Source organism: Oreochromis niloticus, linkage group LG5 (genome assembly GCF_001858045.2).
Source record: "Oreochromis niloticus isolate F11D_XX linkage group LG5, O_niloticus_UMD_NMBU, whole genome shotgun sequence".
In the NCBI taxonomy this organism is placed as follows: Eukaryota; Metazoa; Chordata; class Actinopteri; order Cichliformes; family Cichlidae; genus Oreochromis; species Oreochromis niloticus.
In genome coordinates, this window is record NC_031970.2 from 37,311,108 (window position 1) to 37,332,314 (window position 21,207).

The 21,207-nt window shown below is 42.0% G+C and overlaps 1 protein-coding gene across 6 annotated transcripts in view; it reads left to right on the forward strand.

Moving 5' to 3' along the window:
• The window catches only part of ptpdc1a (protein tyrosine phosphatase domain containing 1a), a 26,199-nt gene extending 10,026 nt beyond the window's left edge, over positions 1-16,173 (forward strand). For 3 of the 6 annotated variants that reach the window (XM_019358565.2, XM_019358566.1, XM_019358567.2), the window contains 8 exons: positions 2,248-2,422; positions 2,817-2,897; positions 3,018-3,136; positions 10,401-10,538; positions 10,630-11,729; positions 12,528-12,713; positions 14,891-15,001; positions 15,083-16,173. In XM_019358565.2, the coding sequence (XP_019214110.1) occupies positions 2,248-2,422; positions 2,817-2,897; positions 3,018-3,136; positions 10,401-10,538; positions 10,630-11,729; positions 12,528-12,713; positions 14,891-15,001; positions 15,083-15,196 (2,024 nt within the window). In that variant the 3' untranslated portion in view covers positions 15,197-16,173. The remainder of the gene's footprint in view (positions 1-2,247; positions 2,423-2,816; positions 2,898-3,017; positions 3,137-10,400; positions 10,539-10,629; positions 11,730-12,527; positions 12,714-14,890; positions 15,002-15,082) is intronic. The other 3 variants (XM_003446514.4, XM_025907554.1, XM_005452230.3) reach the window with 1 other exon arrangement.
• Positions 16,174-21,207: the final 5,034 nt, after the last annotated feature.

Here is a 21,207-nt window from a genome sequence, read left to right on the forward strand (position 1 = left end):
TGTAACAGCAATCTTTTTTCCAATATGCACCATGTGAAGTAAAGCACTGGACAAGCAACAGGTTACATCTACAGGAGCTGCTCTGCCATGGAAACCCATGCCATGAATCTCCCAGTGCACAGTTTTTGTGCTGATGTTAATGCCAGAGGAGGTTTGGAACTTTGCATTTACCGAGTCAGCAGAGTGTTGGCAACTTTCATGCACTATGCACCTCAGCACTTGGTGACACTACTCTTTAAACTATACGCGATTTTTCACTGCAAAGTTGAGCAGCTGTGGGTCCTAAACAATTAAATGTTGCAATAAAACCACTTGGAATACCTAGAAGAGAAGACATTTCACAGACCGACTTTTTCCAACTGTGACATCCTTTTTATACTACCGTGCTTGAATTTAGTGAGCTCTTTAGAATAAACCATTGTTCCACAGAGCTTTGTAAAACAGACTGCATGCCTAGGTGTTTGAGTTCATACACCTGTGGTACTGGGACTGCGGGCCAAACTCTTGTCCATGTCATGTAAGTTTGTGGTGTGTGATTTCTGAGCTCAGTCAGTAAGGAGGCAGTGTTAGTAATGTCAGGGCTGCAGATGTGCAGACCCCAAATCATCGTCAGATTTATAACACGTGTTACCTGGAGAGGTACGTTTTCACTGAGCCAAGAAAGAAGAAGAAAGTTATATAGTGTCCGAGTGAGAAGGAAGAAGACAGACAGCTTCCCAAAGCGATTCCACTGCTGTGACAACCATTCAATCTATCTAAATAATCTATCTAAATATCTAAAAAGTGATACTCAGGCTGAAAAAACAGAGGTTCCTAATAGTGAATCACTAACCGTGGCTCAAGTTAAACAAAGTTTGGACATTAAAGTTGATAAGAAAAATGTCTCCAGTATCCATATGATAGTAGCAAGAAATATAAATGCAATTTTATATATTGAATAATATGAATGTTTGTCTGAATGTTTTTGGCTTTCTGTTATAGTTTATTAGTACTGTCAGATGTCTGCCTGGTTGCACTGTAAGACAGACTGATCTGTGAAATATTACAGTAGGAAGTATGAAGGTGGCAGATTTTCAGCCAGTGCTGTTGTGGCTCTATCCATTGCAGCTAGTGAAAGCAGCTCTCACTTTTTTGTCAGCCAGCCGTCCTGCTGCTCCCATGCACTCACAGAGCCCACAGTATCACTTCACCTTTTGGATGCAGTTTAGTGGTGGACTAGCTGATGAATTGTAGCGCAGCCTTCAACCACAGCTTGATGTCTTCATTTTAACCAGCGCATTCACGTTGTTACAGCAGTTGCGTTTGTGTTTGATTTGTTGATGCAAAGACATAATTGCTCTTGTATGTGTGTTACATGTGTGTTATATATACAAGAGACATACATGTATATGTCTCTTGCATTGCTTTAGATTAATATAATGTGGGAAATATGATTTGGGCCAATAACAAGGATTTCATTTAAGCTATCCTGTGTATAATTGATGGTTACATTACGTTAATATGAATAGAAACTCACCTGGCTCTCCAGTACAGTTTTCTGCTGAATATATTTAAATCCAGTTCACTTGGTTAATAATGATCCAGTCAAAAGCAGAAAAAGGTGTGTCATTGTACCTGCTGACCAATGCCGCGTGTTCGTGGCTACTGTAGATGTACAGCTTTAAAAACCAAACAAGTGTGACATTTTACAAGCAGCCTGCCTGCCTCAGATCTGTGACATGGTGTGTGTGCGCACTGTGTGAGAACAACATAAGCCCCTGTCCCACCTCCCATTGACGACTTTGGAGATGGTTGTCATGGTGACACTTCAAATGCTACTGATGAACCGATCAGCAATGGGTGATTGTTGAGCGATGATTCACCATGGGCACAGAAGTGCTGAGCCAGGAGCCTTTGTTAGCAAAGAGGCGCTGGCCGTGGTGTGCAGGCAGCAGCACTATAGGATGCAGCAGCATCAAGGACGCCGCTCCTTCGCCGGAGAGATGTTGGCCAGAGTGAAGTGGCATGACCGCAGGGGCTCTGCCTCGGACATCCTGCTGAGGGTTCTGCAGCGGCAGTGCAGATCTGCCCTGGAGTTCCTCTCCTCCTCCCACGCGGTCATGGCGGCTGTAAGCATGAACCAGCCTCAGTCCGTCACCCAGTGCAAGACCAGCAGATGTAACCACACTGAAGAAAATGAGAAATGTAGCAATTTCTGATATCTTCTTTTGCAAATGGAGAATTTCCTTATGTTTCTTTTTGTACCATTAGCCAATACAAGGGTCCCTACTGCAAAGTACACCAAGATGGGTGAGACCCTGAGGCATGTCATCCCCGGTCACATGCAGTGCTCCATGGCCTGTGGAGGGAAAGCCTGCAAATATGAGAACCCCTCTCGCTGGAGTGATGAGGAGCAAGCCATCAAGGGACTCTACTCATCCTGGTATGTTGATATCTTAGAGTGTCCATGTAGTTTAAAGTGGCCAGATGTACAGATGTACTGTTCCTCTAGCAGAATATTAAATAGCCACATTTAATAGCCATATTAAATGGCCATTAACATGGCCACAATTTCAAATAATGAGTGCAGTGTATGTTTAAGTAAACCCTGTGTGAGGGTTGTCATCTCAGCCACACAGCTCTGACTCTGAGCAGGGCAACCAATCAAAAGGAAGTAGAGTTAAAGGGAGAAGAAGCTAAAACAACTTGTGTCAGGCATAGAATAAAATGAGGGACTGCACCAAACGTTCAGTATTAGGTACTGAATAGTTTTTAGTATTGATATTGACCATTTTGCTGTTTTTACTTGTTCAACCTTTCATCTTCTCTTCTTATAGGATTACTGACAACTTGCTAGCTATGGCAAGGCCTTCCACTGAGATCATAGAGAAATATTACATAATTGAACAATTTCAAAGGTACATTCTATTTCTTTCACATCTCATTTAAAATGAACGACTTTATAAACAGAAGAACTGTGAGACATAGAACAGCTCTGAGTGTCTGTTTTGACTTGTTTTGTGGACTGCTGTGCTCAGGTGTGGTTTGAAAACCGTTATTAACCTGCAGCGACCTGGAGAACATGCCAGCTGTGGAAACCCACTGGAGCAAGAGAGCGGCTTCACTTACCGACCTGAAACTTTCATGGAGGCAGGCAGTAAGTTCTCATATCTACTTACTGCTTATACACTGAATTGCCCCAAACATGGCCAAAAACGGTGTGGACAAGTAGTCATGTGACTAGGTAATACCCTTTTATAATCATGGTGGAATAGCTTCTGTTTGTTTGACGGCTTCATTTCTAAAACTCTTAATGTCCACCACACTTATCTTTGCAGCTGGGCTTCATTCATGAGGTTAGCAAGGTTTGGCTAAACAAGTTGCAAATATAAATTCCATTCCTTCAGCAGATAATGTGTAGTTTAATTAAAACGTGCAAAAAAATGTACAAAAGCGCAAAACCCCCCAAACAATTACACAGTTATTCACTGTTATTATACAACACTGTGAAAAATTCTTATGCCACCCCTCATTCCTCTATGCTTTGCTTCCACGTAACCAGACATTCTTTGTCAATTTTTTAAGCAGTCTTGAGCAATTACTGTATAGTTTTTTATAATGTGCTAAGCACATGTACACCTTTATAGAGCTGTTTTAATCTTGTTATACTGTGTATAATGACAATCCAATTCAATTCAATAGTCGACCAGACCTACTGAAGGTCTTTTAACCTCCTAGGACCTGGCGTCCACATATGTGGACATCACATTTTGGGTTATTTAGACCAAAATACTCAATTTTGCTCTACAAGGGCCTGATATCCACTTACGAGGACATTATACTATTACTGTTCTATCGAAATTTTAAACAAATATCCTCATATGTGGCTCTTATTTTTCTTAGAAACAAAAATTAGGTAAAAAAAAAAAATCTGGTAATTCTTTGTTTTTACATTCATCAGGTCCCAATCAGCCCAAATATCAAAGAGAAATTAAAAATGCATGCTGTGGAAGAGTTCGTTTCTTAGGAGGTTAAAGACGTTTCACTTTTCCGTCCAGTGCTTGTAGCTACTCAACACTGACTTATGAATGTTAACTTTGTATTATTGTACGGGCTTTACCTTACAATATAAAGCACCTTAAGGCAACTGTTGTTGTGATTTGGTGCTACATTATAAAAATAAAATTGAATTGAATTGAGTTGAGTTGAATCAATTTTTCAAGCATAAAAAGCCACCAAATTCAAGGGATGAATGTTGTGTTTACATATAATAGACAACTTAGCAAAGAAATAATCTTTTTTTTAAACTTTAATGTTTAGGTATGTTGTTAGTAGCCTGAAAAATTCCAAAGGTAATATGTTTGACGGTCATCGGATCGTATTTTACAACCAACAAATTGCTTCCCAAAGAGCGACTGGCTGAAAACTTGGCATATCTCAGCATAGTGTGCAGTGTGTCCTTACTTTTTTTTTTAAGAAACTGGACAGGTGGAGGACAAAGGACAATGTGTCAGGCCTAAAAAAAATATGTTTACAGCAGATGAACAGTGTCTGAGAGTCATGCCTTTAAACAATAGGAAAAAATCTAGAAACCTGAGAGATGGGTCTGTTCGCAGAAGACCCAAAAGAACTGGTCCCAGTGGAAGGGTAGCCATGTTTTTTTTCAAGAAGTCATTTTATGGAATGGCACAAGTTGAGGTTGAAGTATATCAAATTACAAGAAAATTATACATGAACCAAAAATGACAGACAGAGGAGGTCAGGACGAAGGTATAACCGTGATCTATCTACAGCCATCTAAAGCATGGTGGAGGCTCAGTCATGGTTTTGGGGCTGCAATTTAGCCTGTGGTGTTAGGGATCAAAAATGAATGTAGAAGACTACAGTCATATTTTGATCCACCATGCAAAAGTGTCTGTTTGGCAACAGCTTTATTTTTCAATGTGACAGTGATTCCAAATACCTGCCAATGCAGTAAAAGCGTAACTGGATAGAAAAACACACAGCAGATCACTGTCAGTCGTGGATTGGCCCGATGTGTTAAAGGATAAAGCCTTTCAAGCTCAGAATTGTTCAGACTCTGTTTTTGCCTTTGGGCTGCAACGATTCATCGAGTAATTCGAATTATTCCATTATAAAAAATCCTCAACACAAAGTCTTTGCTTTGATGCGTTGTTTAGTGCACGGCTCTGTAGAGCATTGATGTGTTAGACGGTGTAAACGCCAGTGTTTTATTAGTGACTAAAAACAGACCTGCAATACAAACGTATTTAGGAGCAGTGTGTGGACAAGAAGTCTGACATGAAGTTAGGGGTGGGCGGTAGAAACGGTATACGGTATAAACGATATGAATTTGGCCAACGGTAGAGATTTTGACTATACCGCTGTGCCGCGATAGCGCATGTTGATGGTGACATCAAGCGGCGCCTGTTACGGTCAAAAACATCGCAGCGGCTGCAAGCAATATCATCTCCAAATTATGCTGGGCGACAGTAATAGCAAAGAGACGAAACACGTTTTGGAATATGAGGAAAGCCAAAAACTACGCTTCCTCCACTTCTGTACCATTGATTCATTAATGTTGAATTCTCTCACAGCTGCTCTATTCCCATGTTGTTGCAGTATATTAATGACTAACCTCGTATTGTGGATGGATTATCTCAGTTGTTCTCCTGACTGAAGTTTGGTCCGTTTACAGCATCCTGCCATGCGATTGCATTTGTCCCTAACCATCAGGAACCCTCACGTTAACTTTTATCGAGTGGAAAAAAGTTAGCGTTCATCCTCCAGCTTCACTGTGTTTGTGTTATGCTAACACAGCTGTGTCGCTAGCGAATTTAGACAGTTTTTAACTCTCAGTGATGTCGCAGTGTTCATTTGACTTTGGGACCTGAAGCGGACGGAGTTTTGGACCCAGATTACTCAGCGAAGCTCCTGACTACAGTAGCCGTAATGCTCCGACAATCCATCAAGCGGTGCGGCTTCGAAGCTTACCAAAATCGTACTAAAACATTTTTGACAGATTTTTGAGTGCCGTGTACCACATAAAATCGGTTCGAGGTCAGTAAGTACAACCAGAATTCATACATAAGATGCACTGTCGATTTTTGAGAAAATTAAAGGATTTTAAGTGCGCCTTATAGTGCGGAAAATACGGTATACAGAAGAAAAGAATTTATCGAGATATATATCGTTACCGCACATGCTTCAAATTATACTGCGATGTGGATTTTAGACCATATCGCCCAGCCCTACATTAAGCCCGCTCAGGGCCCAGTTTGAAACAAAAACACTGCGAACACAATGGCAGAGGTGACGATGACACCGGCACAGTTTACACACCTTGAAGAGCAAAGAGGCGGAGCGGTTACTGAGACGGTGAGCTCGGGTTGAGTGAAAGTATTCCTGTGATCACCATTAAAACCTTTACTGGGTTTTGTAAACCTTTATGGGTTTTCATGTAAATGGGCCAATAAAACTCTGAGCCAATGACCTGAGGGTTGTTGTTTAATTGACTTTGACTGTGCTTGAGATTATTTATATATTTTTGCAGTTAAAAAATGTTTTTCTTTAAAAAAAATATTTGAATATGGCACATTAATACAATCAAAGGGTTAAGTTGTTTTTTGGTTTTTTTTAATGATGTTGCACGCAGTCAAACATTGTAATTTCTAGAATGGAAACCAAAGAAAAGTTCATTCTGAAAGACCTTTTCATTAATAAGACAAAAGTATTTCTTATCTGATTAATTGATAGATTACTCGATAACTAAAATGATTGTTAGCTGCAGCCCTAATATATAAATATATCCTGTATTTCAATATGATAATAATACTGTTTGTTCTCATTTTAATAAGTTGCTGCACCTTCAAGGGGTGGCTCAAGACGTGGTAAATGGACTGGTTCTTAATTAGAGCTTTTATCGCCCATTTGCACTTTTTTCTGTATAAGTGCTTTCAGTCTAACATTCACACTCCAATGGATGCATCGAAGAGCAGCTTGGCGTTAGTGTCTAGCCCAAGGATATTTGGCATGCGGACTGGAGCAGATGGGGATTGAACCACCAACCTTCTGATTAGTAGGTGACCTGTTCTGCCTCCTGAGCTACAGTCTTCAGATAGACTTTTGCAACATTACACTGTTATTGCGACACTGATAGTTTAATATACTCCTGGTTCTGTTTAAACCGTCCGTCTTTTAAAGAGCTGTTTCTCATACACCACTGGCTTGTGTGTCAGTAGCTTTTTGATAGGGCCTCTTCCAGAAGGATCCAAACAGCAGATGTACTTAGCACCAACAGCTATTGAAAACGTTGTGAGGATGTAGAATGAAAACTGACAGATGTGGGGGGTTTTCTTAATGAATGAATGGTTCGGCCCTGATTAGGTAGATTTGTAGATTCTTAAGAGGGGAGACCATTCTTAACATAGAAGACCATGTGACCAGATAGTAATAGTGGAAAAAGTATACATTTAGTTTTCTTGAACCTGAGTTATGGTACACAGTATGCAGTTAGTGGAGCAGGTGACAGGCTAAAGTAGATTTAACATTTCCCTCAGTACCATCTGTGTTGTGTTTTGCCTACATGCAGGATGTAATCCAGTCCCTAGTAACCAAGTAATTGCAAGGGGATTTATTTCATTCCTTCTTCTTCTTAATAGGCTCTCCTGGGATTTTGACAATGTCACCTCATCAAAACGTACATTTTGTGTACTCCAATGTTGTATTTGACAGTCTGTAAAAAGTCGAAACACTTGGCTGTAATCTTAATATTGGTCTTTGTCGTGCAACATTTTTCACTCCTTGAGAAGCAAATCTTATGAAAAGAACCAAAGCAACAATCTTATAAGTCTGTTAATCACCTGATCACGTATCATGTTAACATTTTCCCTTTGTGTAAAGTCAAAGATCTTTACAGAGACGTTGGAAGTGACGGCTGTAAACTAGCCTTTGAGCTGTGTTTCTAAAATGATTGATAGTTCCTGTATTTTGTATAGAAAAGATGCGTCACTCAGTGTAAGACCAAGGCTCCTTTATGTGTTTTGAATCGCTTTTCAGCCACAACTACAGTAAAAATTGTAGTTACAAGCCTTAAGTTCAAATCCACCAAGCTTTAATCAGTGGTTTATATTTAACCTAATAATAATGGAAGGAGAGCTATTCCATAGAATGGATTGATCCTCTAACAACATATTATTCCAGGAGTTGAATTTAAATGGTAGCAGTAAGTATATTTTCGGGGAAACATAGTTTTATCTTGAGGTAATAAACTGTGCTTAATGTACGTATTCTACACCTGTGAAACACATTTATCTCATTAAATGCTAACTTTTAGCATTTTTTTCCTGCAAAATATTTACAGACCAGGATGTATTTGTAGAGACATTGTAAAAAGAAAGTATTTTTTGTTTTTGTTATATAAATAATGATAATTTTTGTGCTCTTTTTCAGATGTAAAATGTTTAAATTAAATTTCAAATGGAAAACTGTATTACACTGTCAATATTTATTTAACAAAACCCAAGCACAAAAGCTGAAGCAGTGGTTGACAAACTTGAGTACACCCATGAATCAGTAGCTTAGAAACACCTTTACCAACATTAATAGTTTCGTGTTGGCCTTTCATTAGTCTTTCATGTCTTTTTTTAGCTCACTATTCTTTACAACATTGCTTCAGTTCCTTGTGGTTTGTGGGCATTGCTTTGTATGCGGCTTTCTTCATGTCTTATTGCAGCATCTCAGTTGGGTTCTGGTGTGGACTTTGACTGGGCCGTGGCAACACTTGAATTCTTGGGACACAGTCTAAAACACGGATATACAGAGCAGTTCATTATTGGTTCAGTGCCTGCAAGATGCCCATGTCTTGTGGTTGCAAAATCAGCTCAAGTGATTGAAGTTTGTGCCAAACTTGTTTATGGTCAAACATGTCCACTCAAGACGTTTCCTGAAAAAGGTGTCAAAACTATTACAGCATTCCGCTTTTAGAGTTTACGCTTCAACCCAGGTAGCTCTTGGGGAATACTAGGGAAAGATCACGCTCTGTTTTGGTGCAGAAAATGCAACAGTGACTGAGGAAGTTATTCAAAACTAATTATATTGATCCTAAACATAAGTAGCAAAATAATTTAGTCATCTAAAAAATAATTTCTATAATACAGGGCTGTTTATAACACTTACAATCTTATTCATGCACAAGATTGATTTATTCCAAGTTACTTCAAGGTTGTATGTTTTACAAGCCTATTATTGAACCCGGCTGACTGCGCCAGTCACACTAGACTGGAGACCAGTTGGTAAATACTTGGGAACCACTAGTTGTAAGAGAAAAATATCTGTTTCTTGAGCAGTTGACAGTTGCTGGGAAATGGATTGTTGAAGTCCCATTCACACAAACCTAGAGACCAGGCAGTGACCCCTCTGATAACCAACAGTCGCTAGGGTGTGTATTCTGTGAATGGTGTCTGGAGGTTGCTGGAAGAGGTTTACAGTGCTGGATCTTGTTTTCCGATAATTTGAATGGAAGATGCCTACTAGCTTGCAAACACTCACAAACTATTCGCCAAGTGGAAGTAAATCTGAGTGCAGCACAAACTGGAAATGGTGACCATTCAACTTCAAAGTAAAATATGGACCTTTTAAAATGTATTGGTTGCAGTGGTACAATACTTTACTTTGAAGGTGAACATTCTCTGTTTTTAGTTTGTCATACTGTTTCACCACTGCTCGGAGAGAAAATTGCGTTTGCAGTGGCTTTGTTGCGACTCATGGTGACGACAGTAGTCTGCTAGTAACCAAAGCAGTTACAAGGTTTTTAGTGCAGTACCTACTAGGAAGCGCAGGAAACCTCCAGCAACCACTTAAGAACCAGTCAGAGAATTCACATTTCTTCCTAGAGACCAGAAATTGCCAGGGGATTGCTGGCTAATCTCTAGGCCTATGGGACTGAGATCTTCTTTAATTAGCAAGCTAGTTTTGGGGGGAAGGAAAAAAAACAATAAAACTGCCACCAACTTGTCATTGCTGCTCTTGTTTATTAGATTGACTCAACTGATTTAGGGTGCAATGTTTGCAACATCGAAAGGAGCCAGTTGAGGTGGTTCTGGCATCTGACAAGGATGCCTCCTGGGCGCCTCCTCACTGAGGTGTTCCAGGCATGTCCCACCGGGAGGAGGCCCCGGGGCAGACCCAGGACACGCTGGAGAGATTATATCTCTCGGCTGGCCTGGGACACCTGGTGTTCCCCCGGACAAGCTGGAGGAGATGAGTGGGGAGAGGGAGGTCTGGGCTTCTCTGCTTAGGCTGCTGCCCCGGCGACCTGGTCCTAGATAAGCGGAAGAAGATGGATGGATGTTTGAGACCATGTACTGCACAAACAATTGAAAACTCCTTTTGGTTCTATTCTCTGGCTTTTTATCTTTCAGTATATTACTACAATTTTGGATGGAAAGATTATGGTGTGGCATCTCTGACTACAATCCTTGACATGGTAAAAGTCATGTCATTTGCTGTCCAAGAAGGGAAGATGGCTGTCCACTGCCATGCTGGCCTTGGAAGAACAGGTTTGCAACACGAGCAGTTTGGAATCACTCAAATCTGCATTTGTACTTCATAAATATATCAGTTTTTTAATTTCTATTTTGCATCATTCAGGTGTGTTGTTGGCTTGTTATTTGGTCTTTACAACTCGTATGAACGCTGACCAAGCCATCCTGTTTGTGCGAGCCAAAAGACCCAACTCCATCCAAACCAGAGGCCAGCTTCTCTGTGTCAGGGAGTTTGCCCAGTTCCTGGTTCCTCTTCGAAGTGTCTTCTCCTGCGCCGAACCCAAAGCAGGTGCCGTTACTTTGTCCCAGTATCTCACTCGTCAACGACACCTGCTACATGGCTACGAGGCTCGGCAGATGAAGAACGTGCCAAAGATTGTCCAGCTGGTGTGCAGGCTGCTAACTGACTTCGCAGCCAACAGACAGGTGGTGATCGAGGAGGAATGGTTGGAGATTCCTGACCTCACGGCTGAGGTAGAGAAGACGGTGTCCCAGCAGGCCCTTCAACAGCTTGGGAAGGAAATGAAAGGGAAAGGGATTCCCCTTCTATGTAGTTCATCCCATCCTCTTAGTCCAGCACTGATACAGCCTAGACTTGCTAACGATCAGCCTCTCATTAGTGACAATGAGCTCGACCCCTTGTGGAGGCAGCAGAATGGAGAGAGCCCCCAGAGGTCTTCTCTGTGCGAAAACAGGAGCTACAGCGATTCTGTTCTTCACAAGCTGGGGCAACGCCAGCATCATTTAGGAAATCTGAAGAACAACCAACCAATCAACTGCCTGATCAAACATTCCTTGTCTCACAGCAGCCTTACTGCCCGTAATCCTTCCAAATTTTGCAACCTCTCTACTCAGAACATTTTTAAGAACAATCAGAACTCCAGTACAGAAACAAAGGAAGACCTTGGGTCTCCCATTTTAAAAAGACCACTCCGTGAAGGCCATCAGAGTTTGCCTTTAGATTTCTTTGAGGAGAGTAGAAGATCCCACTGCAATGCCACACTGCCTGCCTTATCAGTCAAGAGCAAACTGGTAGCTGGTAAGGAGAATGTGTCAATGGGTGGAAGTGCAGGTGACTTCTCAGAGGTTCCTTTTATCACTCTCCAGTCTGAGTTCTCACCAGAGAGCAGGCGCCTCATGGTGGCAAAAGCTCTGGCCCTGGAACTGACAGACAAGGATCTCACCTCCAAGGTGTCAGTGTGGCAGGTGAGCCCCACCTAACTTGTGCAGGGAGAAATGGAGCCATACAAAAGCTGTTTAAATTATTACACTATTATTACACTTACTTTTCGGCCAGATTTCCAACCTGCTTAACCAGATTTTCTAAACATTACAATCTCAAATGTCTCGTAGTCGATACGCTCTCGGGCTAAATTCTTACTTTTCATGCAATTGCCAGAAAAGCAATCTATGACTCTTCACAAGGGAAGGATGATACATTAGCAACCTTCCAGGATTAGCCTGTTATTTTTGGCAGCAGTGGAAAGAGAGTACCTTTGAAAAATAGGGTTTTGAAAAGAGTACTCTGTCTTCACAGCTTTGGGCTTACCCACCTTTGTGTTGACTGCTAGGTCTACTGTGTGACCTCAAAACATAATTGTTTTTAATGATATCCACAGCTAGTTGTTTTTTGTTTGAACAGAGGTCATGCTAGGATTAGCCAAAACAGTGATAAGCCCGGCTGCTTGGGTGAATTAGCAGACTTTGTCCGGTCACAGTGGTGTTTGCCACATTAGATGACTTGTAGTTTTAACTGACATTTGCCAAAGAAAGACAGCTCTGGGTCTCACGTATCATAGATTGTCTTGCAGTGTATTTAGAATCACACTATCTTTACAATAGGAGATGCGTGTTGAGTTAATCTGTGAAAGAGTACAGTATGGTCAGGTCTCATTTTTTTACTAAAAAACTGTGTTGTACATAGTTTGACTTGAACCTGGAACTGTGTTCTTACTGGCACTTCATTTCAGTCATTTCATTGTCAGTCTGTTCTGTGTTGTGCAGATGGAGCTGAACTCTAGAGAGGGAACATGGGAGAGGCTGTGCAAGGAGAGAGACCCTCTGGTCCTATCTAGTCTGATGTGGTCGTGGGTGGAGCAGCTTAAGGATCCAGTCATCAGCAGTGAGGATATAAAAGCCCTCACTGAAAAGAATGTAAACCCACAGAACGCCCTCGATTCACTGGAAAAGGTAGACTGTGTCAAATATCTTCCAAGCACTGCTGTCTAAAGCAAACAGGGATAGCAGGCTTTGTTAAACAGCTGAATGAAGTGAAAGGTTGCACCGTATATATTTAAAAAAAAAAAAAATTTTAACTTTGAAAAATCAAAGCTACTCTAGTGAAATGTACAAAAGAAAACATGGAGCATGAAATTGGCTTAATTACTTCTTTTTAATGTCTTGAAATCCCAACAAAGAAAGTTCTGAACTGGTTTTAAAAAAGTTTGTAAAAAAATGTGCCCAGTCTGTTAATGGAACTATTGTCCTTCTGTTCAAGACCCTTTAACTCAGTAATAGGCTTGAAGAATTAGTCCCATGATGCCTTTAATTAAGCTGATAATGTAATTTTGCTTACATCAATACTAGATATTCAAAAATGTCTGCAGTAAGGCACGGGAGTAGTATTCGACCTCCACTGGGTGGTCTATGTCAATAAGCCAGTAAGTGAGGAGGACAATGAAAATGTATTGTTTCTTTAACTTGTTTAAATTGTGAGCCTGTTTGGAACAAGTGTAAACCAAGTTATTTTGTTACAGCTACAATTTATAGATGTCCCCTAAACCCATCACATGCAAGCAATCATTAAGTTGTTGCTCTCAAATGGCGACACCTACAAGAAGAGTGCCAAGTTAGTTCATCTTAACTTGCATTCATAAAACTACTTAACTACAAACACGGTTGAAACTACTAGAATTTCACTCACAAAAGTGAAGCACAGACTTGTGGTGACAAAGGTCTGTACAACTAATCAGATCATAGTATTTTTCAGATAACTGCATTGGACGTGCTCCGTGAGGCACCAACAACACAAACAAAGTTCAGTGTTTCCCTGTTTGCTGAGTCTTGAACTTTTGGTCACTTTCCTGGGTCGTGACCATAGGTGAGGATTGGGGCTTAGATCATCAAGTAAATCGAGAGCTTCGCTTTTAGACTCTCTTTTCACCACGACAGACCGGTACAGCATCCACATCACTGCAGCACTGCAGCCGCAGCACTGCAGCCACAGCACCAGTTCTTCTATTGATCTCCCATTCCCTTCCCTCTCACTCGTGAACAAGACCCTGAGGAGCTTAAACTCCTCGACTTGGGGCATTAACTCGTCCCTGACCCGGAGTTAGCACTCCACACTTTTCCGTCTGAGGACCATTGCCTCAAGCTTGGAGGTGCTGATTCTCATTCCTGCCACTTCACACCCGGCTGTGAACCGCTCCAGTGTGAGCTGGAGGCCATCACCTCCAGAACCACATCACACATCATCTGCGAAAAGCAGAGACAAAATTCTGAGACCACCCAAGTGGAAACATTCTTCCACTAGGCTATGCCTAGAAATTCTGTCCATAAAAATTAGTAACAGAATCTGTGACAAAGGGCAGCCCTGGCGGAGTCCAACCCCCAAGCAGTCCGACTTATTACCGGCTATGTGAACCAAGGTCTTGCAATGATTGTTTAAGGACCGAAGGCTTGTAACAACAGGCCAGACACCCCATGCCCCTGAAGCAGAATACTCCACAGAATACTCCAAGGGACACAGTTGAGTACCTCCAAGTCCACAAAATACATGTAGACTGGTGCCGGTTTAGCTCAGTTTGATGAGCAGGCGACCATATGCCGCATGGATGAGAGTGGCCGGTCCGGGTTCGAGTCCGACCCGCGGCCCTTTGCTGCATGTCTCCCCCTCTCTTTCCCATCAGTCTTCACTGTATCTGTCTAATAAAGCCAGAAAGAGGCCCAAAAAAGGATGTTAAAATAGCATATTTAGAGGCCGTTTTAAAAAACAGTGTTTACATCTATGGATAGTTTCCACCTTAGTAACAAGATGGTGGGTTTTTTATAACTCATCATTCAAAGATGCTTCACCTCAGCTAGTTCAGTTACTGAACAGGGCCTCTCCACTATATTATAGTCCCTAATGAAATAAACAGACTGGTAAGGTCATTGCAGGGAATAATTAGGTATTAGCAGATATGTCTGTCTGTGCATTGCACTTTGTTTTTGGATGTAGCTTGCTAACCAATCTTGCTAAGATTCAGATTCATTCCTTGCAGATTAGCGACAATTTAACTGCTATCCTGACACATCCAGTGTCTCACCCAGCACAATGTGGTCCTGTAGTGCGACATACAGTATGCTCTCCTTCCTTTTGACAGGGTCACCGGCTCACTTTGCTGTGTATCCTCGACTGTGCTGCTCATCTCCTACCAGTGCCTAAAGAAGTGGAGACCAGTTTTCTTAACCAAACCATTAAAGTGTTTACAAAGGTGAGCTTTAACAAACAGCACATACTGAACATGTTTACTTAAGTTCTTACTGGGCATGATGCAGTGCAGTTTGCTTTGCAGATGGACCCTGCCTCAGAGGAGAACGAGTCTCTGTATGCAACACTGAAAGCAATCCTGACTCCCATTCTTCATGAGCTGCATGACAAAGCTGTTCAGGAGAATGAAGCCTCCTGATTGGCCTTGCCCCAATCAGCCTGCCTAGAAGAAGACTCCCAAACGAGGTTCCACTTTTATTTGTGGGCATTACTGCATTAGAAGCCACTTCTTGCACCTGATGCTGCTGAGATCTGCCAGTCCTGTAGTGTTTGAAGCTAAATGTTTAGCATTCTGTTTCCTTTGAAGCTTGTAATTGACTCTGAGTACTGCTACTCTGTGTTAATGTGCCACTGTGCTCACTCTGAACTGTTTGTTGGTTACCTGTTCTTTGTGTGAGACTAGATCTTGCTTTATTATCTAACTCATAGCTGGTAGAGACATGATGAAGAAACATTTCATTACATGAATGTAATGTTATTTAAATGTGTGACTCAGCTCTCTGGGTTCTTGGTAGGGAATGGTGGGGAGGGGTTATTTAAACCAAAATATGTTTTACACTGTGCACATGCTGCAATGTGTCTTATTTATACAGATGTTCTTTTTTGAAATGCACAAGTCAATAGAATTGCTATAACCTGATAAGTTGCTTTGTTGCTGTAGAATGTTAGGCGTTCTCTTAGTGTTAAACTGTGGCCGTTACAGTAGTGCAAACTCAACAGGCCACAGTGCATTTTCTTTTTCAATCAGTTTTATGTACTTAATACTGTTTACCAAAAAAATCCTCTGTGTATTATTGTGTCATTCATTCATTTGTAAAACATCAATCTGCCTCGACTCCTGCATTTAGCACTCTGCCTCGACTCACTTGGCCTCTTTTTGGACTTATTTTGTGTAACTTTGACTCGCCTGTGTTTGTATGTGTGTGTAATCTTCACCTCATCTCTTATGTACGGACAAAATTCAGTGTAGATGCAAGCTGAGTGTGATACACTGATGGTACTGTAGTAATATGAAGAACATGACACGTTGGGCTGTGGAGGATTTTCAACAAGCACTATTTTTTCATTGTTCCAACGGGTTACTTCTTAGAGAAATAAACAAGACTCAGTCAGTTATGTTTGAGTGTTTGTTTGTTTTTTATTGGGGGTGGGTGTTGTGTTCCCCGAATTGCTCCTGGGCTGGTTTTTGACTTACTGAAAGAGGCTGCTGCCTGTGGGGAGTACTTTTACATTGGCAAGTGAGCTTGGTTTTCCAGCAAGAAGTTGCACTGTTATTCGCTGCACTTATAAATCGTTTTAATGTTGAGGCTAAACATATATATAAAATTTTAAAAAAATCACACAGTGTAAACAAATTAAACTATAAATCAGAAAAAACCCTCAACAATTAAATTAAATTTGTTAGTGGCAAACAGAAGATTAGTCAGCCTTGATTTAAAGCAAGTGTTGGAGCATCTGTGGGAGGGTGAGACGTTGTAGGAGTTAAGTAACTCCTAAAGATGGCAGTAATGTAACATTAAGGATACTACTGTTAAACTCTCAAAGAAGAAGTAGCAGCTTCACGAACCACGAAGAAGAAGCAGTCAGAGGGTGGAGGATTCTTTCGACATGGCAGACAGGTGGGTATACTTCGTTAATTATACATTTTGGATGCACATTTCTTAGTGGTTGGGGTAGTATTCTGTCAAGCATACATGTAAAGACTCGGTAGTGTTGTAGTGCTGCAGAGGCCGCTGCCGCACTTTAGCCTGACGTTTGCCTTTTGGGACTTCCATGCTGGAACGTGCTGCTAGCTACTAGCCCGACAGGGTTAGCTAGCCATTAGTAAGGAGTGGTTATTATCGGGCGCAGCATGAAGAGTGCGGGGCGACCACTGGAGCACTTTACGCGTCTCTTCTTATTAAGCACTGAGCGGGACTTTACCAGCCAGGGAAATGGGCATATGGGATCTTGTGGTTCTTCAGTGCCCAGTCACGTTGGGTTGTAAGACAGGGTCGTCTACTAGCTTCCACTGTCAGTAGAAGCTGAGGTACCACCTTCAGCATCAGACAGAAAGGCCGGTTCTGTTTCTTCTAAACATTAAGCCTCTACACTGGGCGGCTCTGACTGTATTTTAAGAGCAAACACTGGGCAGGGAACAGTTTCATGTTGGAAGAGGCACTTCCTTTCCAAAGGACACGTTAAGCTCTTCAGGGTTAAAGGGTTTTCAGTTAAAATCATTTAACTGTAATAGTCAATGCCCTCATTTGAGGCTATTCATTCTTCAAGCAAACGGGAGTTAAAAAAAGACCCTTATTGCATTTTCCTAGCTGTCTTTGATCATATTTAATATGGGAATTTCAGTTTACATCATAGTGTAATATGTGCAAGTAAGCCCTCTAAACAAAAGCTTGGGCTTTGGACTGATCTAACTGCTCAGTTTCACAGTTTTTCCCGTTGGATCTTTATGATGTCGCTGAGCGTGGAGATCTCTAATATGGTAATCTCAGGCACGTGTTTGCCCCACCCACCTGCTGCAGATGAGGTGAGGTGCTGCACCAAGGCCTGAACAGTGTGTGGGACAGACACAGCTGTCTGGTCTGCCTGCTGTCTGGAAAATTATAAGTGCTGTTTATCTGACTTCTAATATTTCTTTTTTCTTTTCCCCTGGCTCAAAATGAGTCTTTGGGAGGCAGATGTAAGCAGGGTTGGCCTAAATGTAGTTAATGCAATGAGTCTGTGATGATGAAACGATTCTAAGTATTCATTTCTGAAGGCCAGAACCTCATTCATCATATTTATGTAGCACACGTTCACAATAGCCATCTCAAATTGCTTTATATTTTAAGATCTAGCCTACAATATGGGAGAGAGCCCCATCGATCAGGAGATCCCCTATGAACAAGAACTTGATGACAGAGGAAAGAAAAACTCCCTTTGAACAGGAAGAGACCTCTGACAGAACCAGACTCAGGGAGGGGAAGCCCTCTGCTCTGACTGGTTGTGAGGTTCGGGGAGAGATGAGATTTCTCTTTATAGCTGCTAATCACCTATTAAAATGCTAACTCTCTGTCAGGATTTAAATAGTTTGAATTGAAACTGAATCTTTATTATCAAATCAAATCAAATCACTTTTATTGTCACGTCACATGTGCAGGTACACTGGTACAGTACATGCGAGTGAAATTCTTGTGTGCGAGCTTCACAAGCAACAGAGTTGTGCAAAAATACAATAACATAAAACAAGCAAAATATAAGAATGGCTAAATCGGAAAGTAATAAATATATGTACAATATAAGAGTATATGCATTACTGGATGTGTATACTAAATATGTTTTTCTACGTGTGTGTGTGTGTGTGTGTGTGTGTGTGTGTGTATGTATACATATTTTACAAATTAAATAGAGTAAACAAAATACATAAAATATACAGAGGTTGGTAGTTGGACATGTGCAAAACAGTGGCATTAATGTACAGTGTGGAGTGCATAATGTTGAAGTTCCAGTAGTGAAGGTGCGGTGTCTATGACGTGTTCAGCAGTCTGATGGCCTGGTGGAAAAAGCTGTCTCTCAGTCTGCTGGTACAGGACCGGATGCTGCAGAACCTCCTTCCCGATGGAAGTAGTCTGAACAGTTTATGGCTGGGGTGACTGGAGTCCTTGATGATCCTCCCCGCTTTCCTCAGGCACCGCTTCCTGTAGATGTCTTGGAGGGAGGGAAGCTCACCTCCAAGTATCCGTTCAGAGCACCGCACCACTCTCTGGAGAGCTTTGCGGTTGTAAGCAGTGCTGTTGCCATACCAGGTGGTGATGCATCCAGTGAGGATGCTCTCAATGGCACAGCGATAGAAGGTCCTGAGGATGCGGGGGCTCATGCCAAATCTTTTCAGTCTCCTGAGAAAGAAGAGGCGCTGCTGCGCCTTCTTCACTGTTTTGTTTATGTGTACTGACCACGTAAGATCCTCAGCCAGATGTACACCAAGGAAGCGGAAGCTGCTCACTCTCTCCACAGCGGCGCCGTTGATGGTGATGGGGGTGTGTACTTCCCTGCACCTCCGGAAGTCCACTATCAACTCCTTTGTCTTTGTGACGTTGAGGGTGAGATGGTTGTCTTGACACCAGTGGGTCAGGGCGCTGACCTCCTCCCTGTAGGCCGTCTCATCACCGTTGGTGATAAGACCCACCACTGTAGTGTCGTCCGCAAACTTCACAATGATGTTGGAGTTTCTAGTGGCCGTGCAGTCGTAGGTGTAGAGTGAGTACAGGAGAGGGCTCAGTACACACCCCTGTGGAGCACCAGTGTTCAGTGTGATGGGGGATAAGGTGATGCTGCCCAGTCTGACCACTTGGCGTCTGTCAGACAGGAAGCTCCATCCAGCTGCAGAGGGAGCTGCTCAGTCCTAGATCCTGCAGTTTCCTGTCCAGCTTCGAGGGAACGATAGTGTTGAATGCTGAGCTGTAATCTACAAACAGCATTCTCACATACGTGTCTCTCTTCTCCAGGTGTGACAGGGCAGTATGGAGTGTCAGGGCTATGGCGTCATCAGTGGACCTGTTGTGGCGGTATGCGAACTGTAGGGGGTCCAGTGAGTCGGGTAGTGAAGAGCAAACGAAGTCCCTGACCAGCTTCTCGAAGCATTTGCTCACGATGGGGGTCAGGGCTACGGGTCACCAGTCGTTCAATGAGGAGATGGTGGAGGATTTGGGTACAGGGACGATGGTGGCCATTTTGAAGCAGGCTGGGACTACAGACAGAGAGAGGGAAAGGTTGAAGATGTGTGTAAACACTCCAGCCAGCTGAGCCGCGCATGACTTGAGGACGCGGCCGGGAATCCCGTCCGGACCAGGGTTTTAATAGTTTTGCAATTTTCATTAGTTTTTATTTTTATTTAGTTTTGACTTCAGATTTTCAATTTTATATTAGTTTTAATTAGTTTTTACCAATTGTTTGCTAGTTTAGTTTAGTTTTTATTTTTTTGAAAATCCTTAGTTTCAGTTTAGTTTTGATTAGTTTCAGTTATAGTTTTAGTTGTGTTTGCAATAATTAAGTGTAACAAAATCCCAGTTTCATCATATCAGTCATTCTCTTCTGCTTATCCTTGGGTATGTTGCTATTCCAGCTACCATACCCTGCACCCTGCACAGGTCGCCTGTCTGTCGCAGGGCTAACACGCAGAGACAGACAACTCACATTCCCACCTATGGGTTCTTTAAATAAATAAATAAATAAATTAGGGCAGATGAACAACCGTTGATACCAGGCAACTATAAAATGTGTATCTTGGCCGCAATGAGACTATTAACTCTTGCAGCACCGGGTGTTCGTAATTTTGGTTCAAGTGAATTGATAAACCTTTTGAAGGCAATTGACTCACACAGTTATGTAGATATCCCAGTCCTGTTGTCTCGGGATGCATCACGCTGCCTTGCCTGGGGTTAGCTTCTGTTTCTGGGGATGAGGGTTGGGCGTGCTCCCTTCTCAAGGTAAGCTAGGTTAGCCTTCTTGTGTGAGGTTTTCAAGTGCACTTTAAGGTTTGTGGGATTTTTTTCCTTTTAGAAATGTCCCTCATAATTTGTCTCTTTCCACTACAAGACACTTGCTTTATCCAAAACACAGTCATATTCAAAGTAATCCCAAATTGGAAGCTGGCGCTTTCTCCAGACTTTTCCTGACATGATTCTGCGCGTGGACGGAGCAGCAACACAGACGACTCGACTAACGTACTGCCACCTGCTGGCATAATGAGACACAGCAAGAAAAAAACCTGGAAACTAAACTTAATTTTCACCCTTGACTATTGTATGACACGCACACATCAATGAAAACTAAACGCATTTTTGCTATAAATTCAGTTAATTTTAGTTAGTTTTGTGAACACTCATTACAGTTTTAGTTAGTTTTCCTTTTTTCGTTTTTATTTTTATTTCTGTTAACGAAAATGTTTTTTCACTTCTAGTTTTCGTTATTTCGTTAGTTTTAGTTAACGATAATAACCTTGGTCCGGACCAGTAGCTTTGCGTGCGTTCACCTTCCTGAAGCACTTCCGCACATCCTCCTCAGACACAGTGTGCGCACTGACGTCATCCGCGGTGCGCACACTATCCGGTCTCATGGTGTTCGCTGTGTCGAATCTAGCGTAGAATACGTTTAGATCCTCACACAGAGAGGCCG